General features: G+C 37.5%; 1 protein-coding gene across 8 annotated transcripts in view; it reads right to left on the bottom strand.

Moving 5' to 3' along the window:
- KHDRBS3 (KH RNA binding domain containing, signal transduction associated 3) overlaps positions 1-12,020 on the bottom strand; it is a 205,970-nt gene that overhangs the window by 133,130 nt on the left and 60,820 nt on the right. For all 8 annotated transcript variants that reach the window (XR_010916904.1, XM_067531684.1, XM_067531676.1 and 5 more), the window contains one exon: positions 4,581-4,699. Coding sequence is in view for 7 of the 8 variants with exons in the window: in XM_067531684.1 (XP_067387785.1) it covers positions 4,581-4,699 (119 nt within the window). In the remaining variant the exon portion in view is untranslated. The remainder of the gene's footprint in view (positions 1-4,580; positions 4,700-12,020) is intronic.

Here is a 12,020-nt window from a genome sequence, read left to right as displayed (position 1 = left end):
TTCCTTTCAGGTTTTAACAATCCCTCATTAATCATTAACAGACAAGTATGCCAGGTATGAAAAGAACTAAGAATGTCTAACAGCTTGCACAACTTCTCTTGCACTACCTCCTGCAGGATGTCAAGAATCTGAGCCATAGATTTCAACAAAACTCAGAACGTCTTAAAGTTGTCCACTGGACAAGGCACAGAGGGAGTCACCACCTCATTGGGGAGGACAAAATTGCAGCCAGGATGAATTGTTCTTCCACAACAGTGGGGTGATCCGCATTGCTCATTCTCCTGTTTTAGGGTCAGTGACTACCATACCAACTGAACTAGTTGGGAAGACATCCTACCCCTAAGAGGTATATATCTAACCCTATAAAGGGGCAGGAGTGAATTTGGTCATTTGTAGGACCAGGACGGTATACTCCCAGTTGCCTATTAGGGACATGACTGATAGCCATCTGAATACAGAACTGGTGGATCCAGGGGAGAATACTAAAGGGGCCTGTTCTTTGTGAGACCCATGCCTTTACTCAGAGAACAGTGTCCTAAGTTTCTCTCTAATAACCACAGAGCAGAAGGGGAATGAACAGGAGGGAACTATTTATCTGTAAAGACACAAGGTGAAAAAGAGTATATGCCCTGCAGCAGCAGGGCTACTTTTTCTGGTGCACCAGGATGCCCTTACAACTCTTCTATCTGGGAAGGAGTTGGTACCAATGTCACAGTTCCTACATTTGGGACTGTGATGACGACACCAAGGAGCTTGGTACCAGTGTCAGATTCCACTGAGAGTGTCAGTACCAAAAAGAGTTCATGTCAGAGGAAATATGAGCTACAGATTTAGCTACTACCACAGGCATTTCACAGTTAATACAGAGGCCTTACACCACTGGTTACCCTTTGACTGGGGAGCCAGAGCCAAGTCTAATATAGGATGACTTGTGTCTTGTTTTCATAGACGCCTACATCTCAGCTCTAGAGGAGGACTTCACTGCTCTGCCACCCTCCCTCAATCTCTCCTGCTGAAGCTGTTCTACTTTGGATAAATAATTAATGAATCATTAGGCCAGAGGGACAGCATGCATGAGAATGACTGTATATGGAAGACACAGGATCCAGTCCCCTTGCTCCAACAACAGGCCAGACTGAGGGAGACACCAGAATATCTCATAGCCCAGTAGTTAGAGTACTCACCTAAGACATAGCAGATCTTTGTGCAAATCTCCTCTCCCCCTCAGGTGGAGGGGGAACTTGAAACAATCTCCCAGATCCCTGGTAAATACCACAACCCCTGAGCTAAAAGTTATAAGGTAAATCCTTTTCCACCTCTGCCCAAGGCTTCTTACAAGAAACACCTACCACATCTAATTCCAATAAATGGTTCACAGCTCACAATCCCAAGCAGAGTTAGGCGCCTCCCTGCAGCCCAGACCTAGGCATCAAACCGCCTGAGAGGGGCAGGGATCAGGACACATTCCTATCCTTAGCATCTTACATTGGCTAGCTTAGGTGGGGAGCCACTTAGTGTGCTGACTTTTGTGAATCCCATTCTTAGGTGCCTATCTTCCTCCATTCATTGTATAATAAACCTAAGCACCTAACTCAGGCTTTGGGAATCCCAGTGACCTTTTAGGCACCTAGGCATCACAGTGTCTAACTTCTAAGTCCCTTTGTGAATCTAGCCCTGGATTGCTATACTGTCAGCTGGAGACTGTGCAAATGGCTGCACATGGCAACATTTATTCTGTTTTGATTGAGTAATGTCCTGAGCAACATTAGAATGCTGCTTGAAGGATACTTTTGGCCCTATGCAGCTCCTCCTTTTGCTAAAACAAACAGACTGCTGGCATGTCTACACTACAAACTTAAATCACCACAATACTGTCCACACTACCCTCTGTCGGCGGTGCATGTCCTCACCAGGAGTGCTTCCACCGACTTAAGAGGGGCAGTGTGAGGGACTGAAAGCCCAGGCTCTCAGCCACGTGCACAATACTCTGCCAGGAGCCCAGCAGCCCCCCAACTCCTTGGAGCAGGGAGCCCAGGCTCAGAGCAGGGACCCGGGGAACAGCTAGGCTCTAGCTGGAAACCTTCTCCCCACACCCATCTGCCCCATTGTGACATCCCAAACTGTGAACCAGGCTTTCTTGTCAATTTCATGGCTCCAACATGTAGCTGTGAAATTGACAAGAACGACAGACAAGGTAAGTAACCGGCAGTGTCTACAGGGACACTGCATCGCCATAACTACACCAGCATAAGCCCTAAGTCTCTGAGGAAGGTGGAATTATTAGGTCAGGTAGTAGGGCACTTACAGTAGAGGGAGCAAGGCTGTAGAGTAGACACTGACACAATTAGGTTAACATAAGATGCCTTACATGGACCTAATTCTGTAATGTAGAGCTGGCCTTCATAATTTAGAACATGTTAATAATGAGAGACGGCGAGTTAGTAAATGAAGTGTGGACAGAACACTCTTCAGCAATATTGTACGAATTGAAGCATGAAAAGGATTAGTTAGGGAATAGAAATATAGTTTAAATAACCAAATAATTTGCCCCAAAGTGGAACCTGCTTTCTTTACAGCTCCAGAAGGGCAGCTACTGGCAGTTTTCTCTTGCTCGGTCTATTAACTGACAGCAGTGCGAAAGTTTTGTTGTTACAATTGTTGGCAGGACTATATTACTTTTTATACAACGTTGACTTGAAACTTTCATGCTCAATTATTCTGAGCAGAAACATCTCTATTTTAGGCACTCACTGGCATAAACCATTAATCACAGATTCTCCAAGCAATTGTTCTCTCAGCAGGCTACTTAAAAAGTTAGATCTGGTAACAAAATGGCATTCTGTATTTTATCTGCATTCATAATGAAGACAATCACCAAAGATCAGAATCCATAATAAATATAAATCACTGACAACTTTCTACTTCATACAAATATCAGCACAAACAGAAAAAGTGACTAAGAAAAATAATGTGTACAATAAGCAATACACAACAATGGAGAAGGGATTTCATGCAGCAAGGACAAAATCACTTAGGCCTTTTCTATACAGAATGTTAGTGCGAAGCAAGCTGGAACAGATCAAACTGCACTACAGAGCTTTTAGCGTGCAGTAGCAAGGCCCACATGACCTGATCCTGCACAGCATGCTAGAGCACTGTAGATTTACACCTCAGTTTGCTAGGCACTCTCTCTCTGTACAGACATAACCTTATTTTATCAGCAGACAGTCCCTAGGATTTAGTAGTTTTAACCACATCTGGACATCTTAATAGCAAAGACAACTCTTTCAAGTAAAACCAATATATACTGTCCATAGTGCAAAGTACTATACTTCAGAAGAAAAAAAATCAAATACACAAATACAAAATGGGGAATAACTGGTTAGCCAGCTGAAAAGGATCAGAGGGTTATAGTGGATCACAAATGTGATGCAGTTGCAAAAAGGCAAATATTCTGGGAAGTAACTGTCCTGCCCTTCTCAGCACTACTAAGGCCTCAGCTAGAGAATGGTATCTCACTTTGCGCACCTCACTTCTAGTAAGATTTAGATAAACTAGAGAATCCAGAAGAGAGCAACAGAAATGATACATGGTTTAGAAAACCTGTTCTATGAGGAAAGGTTAAAAAATGGGCATGTTTAGTCTTCAGAAAAGATGACATATGGGAAACCTGATAAGTTTTCAAATATGTTAAGAGCTGTTATAAAGAGGACAGAGATCAATTGTTCTCCATGTCGACAGAAAGTAGGACAAGCAGTAATTGGTTTAGTCTTCAGTAAGGGACATTTAGGTTACATATTAGGAAAAACTTTCTAATCATATGAATTGTTAAAGCACTAGAATGGGCTTCCCTGTTATTGAAGGTTTTTAAGAATAGGTTAGACAAACACTTGTCAGGAATGATCAAGGTATAGTTGGACCTCTCCAAAACTCCTCCAGCTCTACATTTGTTTGATTTTATAATCAATCTATTAGCACTGTTTTATTAATCATCCAAGTAACAATACCCAAAGGGTACTGTACAGGACCGGGAGTCTAATCCCAGCTCTGCCACCTATTCATTGTGCAACCTTAGGCAAGTCACAAACTTTTTGTGCCCTTTGTTTCCCCACCCGTAAAAAAAATGTTATAATAATGCTTACCTACTTTTGAAAATTGCTTTGGGATCTATGGATTAAAGTCACTGTAAACATTTTTAAGAGTTTACGGAGCAGCTGCAATATCTTGGATGCTTTGGTTATGTTTGTTAGTTTCAATATATTACGAACACAAATTATTTCCTTTTTCTACTGCCTGAAATGAAGGCTACAAGAGGTCTTCCCTTCGCACAGATAGACATAGCTTTTTATAAATTAACTTGGAAAATACCCCTACAGTTCAGAGAAAACAGCTCTGGAGCAGTATGGTGAGGATGCCAGTGTAAGAACTACATATAATAAATTATAGACTAGAATGAACAATAGTATGTAATACTATCCAAGGTTCAGGGAAAATCTTTTGTTGCTTAAGACAACGAGATACACTTTCCTATCCCTTTCTTAAAAGTAACCAGATTTAAAATTACTGATAAATTAACTTACCTTAGGGAATTGTTTTACTGGAATTAATACTTTCTGCCCCAGCTTCATATTTTTATTTATCACTACGTCAATATACTTTTCTTCTTCCTTTCCTTCTCCTTTTTGGAATTTCTCAATTTCTGTAAAGAAAAAAAGTACAAAAATCTGTTAGTGATTTTTTTTTTAAAAACTTGATATTGTGATCCCAAGCAGATGAATAACTTCTGTGTCAAAGCCACGGTGTAACTTGTAAAATAGTTTGAATTCTTTCCTAGGATGCAATTTACAGCTACAAATTTAAGTCAAAGTAATTTAAATAATTACCTTATCTGTTACTCTCAGCACTTTGGACTACAACTGAAATTTAAAAAACTATCATTTTATACTATACTTTGAATCATTCATGAGACTTACTTTTTATAATTTTTATAGTTTACTCAGCCTGGACAATGAAATGTCTGTTCTATCTTTTTATGGGGTTCTCCTGCTATAGCCCCATGCCACTGGGTGTTTGGGTTTCCAAAACTTCAAGAGAAAGTTTTAAATAAAAATTCAAGAGTTCATGAAAGCATTTCTATTTGTATTCAATTTTATAAAACCCTTGAATTATTAACAAAAACCTTAAATCTTGTAGCTTAAGCACAAAACTGTTGCTTTAAACATTCTTTAAGAAACTTTAAATTTTTTAAAATGTGTGTGTGATTGGGGGGTACCTGGACCTTGGTGGATTCCTGCCGGAGGCTCTGTGGTCCTACTACACTCCACACTAGAAAAGGAGAGGCAAAAGGTAGATTCTTCAGGTCTGCCTAAAGAGGCCTTGTGGAAGCAGCCAATCAGAGCCCAGCAGGCTCAGCTAAAAGGAGCTGCAGATCCTTAACTAGTCAGTTCCTGGCTGGGGCTAGTGATGAAGGGGGGGTGCTCCGCTCTAACCAGAAGAGGCCTATTCCCATCATAATTAAGAGAACATTTATTACAGCTCCTGTTAAAATGTGAGTTATACTCCTTCACTGCATATTTGTTTAAGTGGATGTCAAATACTACTGTTAACATCCAATTTTTCTTTCCAATTTTTAAAGCTACAGAATTCCAAACAAATAACCACAAGCCAAGTCCAAAAGTCTGGGATTGAAGTACAGATAAGAATATTCCTGGGGATGATCGTTAGAATCACACTCACTCTTCATGCTTTTCAACATCCTGAGAACGTTATTTCAGCATCCATATCTATCGTTTCTCACTATATTTCTCATATCATTTTAGAATTTTTATTGTGCAAATGACAAAATGCAGCATCCAATCCACACAGTCTCCTTTAAAATGAAATGTAAACTTATGTGTGTATTTAAATCTTTGCAGTACTAGGGACCTCAACCCTTATCCTCCAATATGTTAAGTGGATACGGAGCCCTGTGCCAACAAAGAGCCCAACTGAATTTAGAAGTGTTCCATGCAGGCATAGTGTCCCTCCTCCCCCATGATGTCATATTAAAGGATCAGGGGCCTTTGTCAATTAACCCCTACGAACTGATGGACATTACCATAACTTTTGTCTGTCAATAGGAATAACATTTATTGGAAGACCTGTTAAAGGTTGTATAGGCTTGATCCTACACCAGCCGAATTAAATAGCAACACTTCTAATGACATCAGTTGTGCAGGATCAGGATTTTATTTATTCTCCACATTTTTGCTTTGGGTAAATACAAAACTCTGAATTATTACAAAAAAAAAACTACTATGAGGACCAGTGTGTCTTCAAGTTACACTCCCACCGACTAATTTGTTTGGCGTCATTGGTCTTCTTCACTGCTAACAGAAAAAAATTTAAAAGGAACTAAGACTAGCACAATAAATCTATTCTGACTGGAAAACAGGCAGCTTCAAATCATTAGTAATAGATTTTAATGAATATAGAGTTATTCTTGTTCATCACTTTAATCTATTTTAGCTGTCCCTCAAATTTTATTGATCAACTCACATTTTTCCTTACTACTGAAATTTCACTCTGCTTTTTTAGAACACACTTTCACATTACAAAAACACACAAAGGAGGAAATGAATAAAATTATGCTTCTTATCTATGTTAATTTCTTATCATGGCCCTACATATTCAACAAATAAAACCTGATTCACAAATAAAGGCAAAAATTTATGGTAGGGTGTACTTCTAAAGTTTAAAATTTACTTTATTAGCCAAAATGTTAATAAATGCAAAAAAACAAAACACAAAACAAAACAAAACTATATTTAGATGTCACGGACATCTTTGTCAGCCACCTCTTTACTTGTAAAGACTTAGTACATTTTGGCAACTGAGTCAGAGGCAGATATAAAGTTACCTTGAAATTTACTTTTACATGAAATTAACTAGATGGTGCATACACAACACTCAAATGTAGTTTACAGGAAGATTCAAGTTCAATGACCCATTTAAAGTTATAAAACTTTTGTTTTTTACAGCTTTTGATCTTCAGATTCACACTTGGAGTGTAGTACTCTCTAAAGCAATATTAAACTAACTATAATGCCCTTGCTCCAAGCTAGGTAAACTTAATTATAAGCATCCACATTATATCTCCCTCAGGTAATAAGGTTGATATTACATATCTTTTAAAGAGGCTGTTTACTCATTTAAAATAAATTCTGCAATATTTAAGATGTAAAAAGTGGGAGGAAATGTGTGGCATATTTGTGTTAGTGGCAGCATAAAAAAAAAGTACTAAAGATATATACACTGCAGGCTCAAACCCAAAGCTTTCTTACTATTTAAACAACTTCAGTTATTCAACATTGGTCCCATTTTCCTGATATATCTCATGAAAGAGATCACAACATGCTGCATGTTAAATGTTTGTAATAAAATATTCTGCATATGTATTTACTGTCTGTTATTGAAACAGACTAACTACAATAGAAATAATACATAAACCTTAGATTTGATTATTTCCCCTCCTTTGCCTAAAAATAAGTTACTAGAAATTGCTTCAAGATGTTAAGTAAAATAAAAGGTGTACAATATACACTTTTACTTGTTTTTTTGTTTCACTGAGATAAAAGCATCACTCAAAACATTGAGTCTTCTGGGCATGCACTGCATAGGAGTAAATCAAATTTACCGGGACTTCTGATTATGAAACTAATGTATTAATAAATAGATTCATTATATGTAACAAAAACACATTCAAAGAAATACTTCAATTAATAGACTCATTTCTTTTATAGTAAACCTAAATTTATCTGACATTGTTTATCTCTGAAGGTAAGCAACCTATAAACAGTCATGTTTTTCTTGACATTAAAAAAATCTCAGCATATAAACAAATAAAAACAGAGGTTGGTTTTCTTCTACTAATTAAAGCTGAAGTTATGCACTGTTGCACCCAATTGAACAAATGACATGAGATTTATTGCTCTTTTCCCAGGGCAAAAAGCAAATTTAACTAGTTCAAAACCAAAACAGGAAGGACTTGCAAAACTTGAAAATCTGCTTTTGCAATGAATGGTCGCTCACCCTAGGCTTTTTATGTACACTGGGGGCAAATAAAATTACACAACTGAATACAATCAGCAATCTTACCAAGAGATGCTCAGGACTCAGTGTGGCCGATTACAGAATTAAGATACATTGGATGATAGTTAAAATGAAAGCTCCCACAACGCCGATCTTTGATATTCAATAGATAGTGGGATTAGTTCCCTACCTACCATCCATCACGAGCACTGCGTAAAAGATGGTTATTTTCTTAAAATGAGATTTTACTCTACAAATTTAAGTGTAATGAAGACTATATGTGAACTCAATATTCTTAAGTACCTCACTTCAATTACATCAATCCACTTAATATTCACTGACATGTAATTTATATCATTTGCTCTACTTTCTTCAAATATTTTAAATTTCTAATTTAGCTTTAAGTTGCATATTTTTATACTCATTATCTGGAACATAAAGTGCTAAAAAACAGATATCCTTAAGATATTGTATTCATTCACTAAGGATACATATTTTGATTTAACGAATCATGATCTGTCACAGACAAGTGACAATAAATCCATTGATTCATCTGAATATTAGTCTCTCTGTCCGGAGCAGGGCATATCCATCTACATTTTACTGACTAGCAATTTGATCTCTTACCTGCCCTGCTTTCCCAATGTTTTTTAAAATTTTTCTTAGCCTTAATAAAATCATTCTTTAAATCCTTAAAGGGTCACATATATCTGGCTTGTAAATACCAGATGTTCTTTTAGATTGCCATAGTCCGTTTTTCCACCCTAAAATGAATATTTCTTCCAGTAATAGCAAACCTTCCCCCAATAGCCACCATTTTAGTACTAAGAACAAACCAGAAGAGACTTCTCCTATTGCTCTATTTTAACAGAATAATAATAAATTGCTGTTCCAAGAGTTGTGCTAGTTCATACCAACGTCATAAAATTGAATCTGATTCTGAAAAAGCATTAAATAAAAGAATGTCCTGTTATCTGTTGTATCATTGAAGAAACACACAAAAGCTTTTTATTATGCATGCCAGTTTATTTTTACCTCTATCTTTTCTTCTCTTTCTGGTCATTTCGTCCCACTCCCAACCCTCTTTCAGGAAAGCATGAACTCCAAAAGTTTTAGAATCAGAGTATACACTCATAATATTTTCAAAACTCATTTGACAAATATCACTTATGTATATCAAGCTTTACTTAATTGGGGAAAACAACGCCAGACCAAAGAGGAAATCCAATCAGATTTTCAAGGTCGAACAGATAGGCAGATTTTCCTTTCCCTAATCCCTAGATTACATTCTTTACTACTCGTCTTTGTGTCCAGTGCAGTCTCCTTGTTCAGAAATAATAAATGAATATGTGATTAAGGTTTTTGATAATGCCAAGGATTAAAAACCCATGCTCTCAGGCCATAGATGTTGCATTTGAACTAGTCTAGGAATTCAGTTGAATGAAGTAATTATGTGGGTTTTTTTTAATCCATAGCAGAGAAGGCTAAGCAATGATTGCTTACAGATTAACCCATGACACAATATAACATTATTGAATACATTAGATAATGGCAAAGTAGACTTGTTTCACTTTAATCTCAAGGTAGAATTAATCTTCCTATGAGAGAACTACCCCTAGTATTATGATGACTCTTTTTTCAACATGACAGATGCAAGAGTGAGAGCTAAATGTGTCTTCTAATCTAAAAAGGATGTACTTACAGCAATAAACTGAAGTTTTTGTACAAACATTTGTTCAACAACCACATGTGCATGCGTTTTGTATTCATCTTAGTTACCAGAAAGAGTCTTTAGGCTTAAGGAGATGCTGAATGCAAGTGGTGAGATATGAATCAGCATGAACTCCACAAGAGAGTTATGTCTAGGTTTTCTAAAACTACTGGTGTTGTGCTTACAACTCTATTATGAGCAACAAAAATAATTGAGAAAACAAGTTTTGGATCTGCAAGCCTGGAAAATAGAAAGACAAGGAACCACGTTATTATTTTTCAAATGACAGCTACCATGACCACAAAATACAAAGACTCTTCAACAAACATCTACTGCACAAAACTTAACCACTTTATATAATGTAAAAAGTCAGCAAGACTAGTGTTTTTGTTTTGTTTTTTTTAACTAGTGTGAATTCAGAGCTTCCAGAAGGAAATGACTGAAAGTCTATTGACAAATTATAACAACTGACCTGACTGAACAACCTAAAATGGACACGAGAGAATAGGAAAGTCAAGAGCATCAGTCAACAGCATAAGGAAGTCATGAAGAAACAGTAATTTTGAGTAAAAATTAAAAATCTATTAACTGGTCCAGTCCAACATTTCAACACCTCAGATAAAAAAAAAAAAAAAAAAAAAAAAAAAGTATTTTTGTGTATCTTCTGTCCACTGACCCAAAAGCACTTTACAATTAATACGCAAGTGAAATCCCTATATTATATATATATGAATGAATTACATCTTACTCAGATCAGCTTTGGGATCAATGGATAGAAAATGCTATAGTAGGATGAAGTGTTTATTGTTTGAAAGTGTTGAAATATGGGACTTGAGTTAGTTTTAGTAAAGATATTAGATTAGTGTCATGACCGTCCTGATACCTTCTCCTTGATTTAAGACATCCAGACCCACTTATTTTTTCATCCAACTGGTTTCAAGACCATCTTATTCTTCAGATCACCTTGAAACTGGTTCAATAAAAATAGATCAAGCTGCTGAAAGCCAAGTAAACCAGGTCTACACTAGTTCTAGCCAATTTTAAAATCACATTATCTGAAACAGTTTTAAACATGTTAGAAAGTTTCCTCAGAATAGACAGGCCTTAGATCTCTTTTCACAGTTTTAATGTTAGCAGAAAGGTTAAGCTACTGAATTCAAATCAGCCTACACATAACTATGTGCGTAACTATATGGAGTAAGTCTTTGCAGGATTGGGGCCTTAGTATAACCACAGGAAGACCCTGTTTCATATCATTGGCTAAACTAGTCTACGACGGAAACACATTCACTAGAGAGAATATTTAAAGAAAGCAAGATCAAACAAACAAACATGTATCGTCTGTAGGTCACCAAAGGAAACATCAGTTTTATCTGCCCTCTTCTAGTTCAGAAAGCTTTCACTTGACACTGCTAAACCTAGCCAATCATCTAATAAATAAATAAGAGCAACTGTTTATTTCAGACAAAAGTACTCATTGTTTACAGAAGTATGCAAAGAAGAGCCAATTCTGCATTCCTTGTACACCCATCACTGGTTTCAATGGAAGAGCTATGAACAAGATGAGATCCTATGAAGGATCTAAGCACTGACAAGGCAAAAATGTCTCCGATTATAGCTAGAAATTCCATTAACTGCTATGACAAATCAAAGTGAAAAGCAGAATAGTGACCTTTCTGTAGATGCTGCCAGTGCCTGGTTGACACAGAGGTGCAGTAAGGCAACAGAAAGGTTCTAGATCGTGGAGGAGAGCCTCAAAGGGTCCAGAAGGGCCACTGGTATAAAGGTGGAACCCAATTCTGATAAGGCTACTGACTCTTAAAATGCTGAGGCTGTGAACCGTACCACAGCAGACAAGAACTCCACTGGAGATGTTGGGCAAGCTCAGGTCAGGACACAAGAGACTCCATTTCCAAGTCCCATGGGGAGTCGGTTTCCTCTGACAAGGGAGCTGAACTTGTCGGTTCCAGGAAGTAGGTCCCTGAGTCTAGAGAAGGGGATACTGGCAAAATCATTGCTGGCTTGCCTCCATACTCAGTCCTCCGCAGAAGTACCATAAAAGTACAAGCAGTCAGTACTGATCAGCGCGGTGGGGCTGTAGTTGGGACTGCAGGAGCACATGGTTCCAGTACAATACAAGACTCTTGAATCACAGGAGAAGTCGATACCGACAATTCAAGTAACTCCCTAGTTGTCTCAAATGCCTTGGATGTCGATGGCACCAGAAGTGTTCTTGAAT

The sequence above is a fragment of the Emydura macquarii genome, unplaced genomic scaffold, assembly GCF_026122565.2.
Source record: "Emydura macquarii macquarii isolate MOO-44397 ecotype Brisbane River unplaced genomic scaffold, CSIRO-AGI_Emac_v2 contig_369, whole genome shotgun sequence".
Classification (NCBI taxonomy): domain Eukaryota; kingdom Metazoa; phylum Chordata; order Testudines; family Chelidae; genus Emydura; species Emydura macquarii.
Note: the sequence above shows the minus strand (reverse complement) of the source record. Positions and strands in the feature narration are given on the sequence as shown.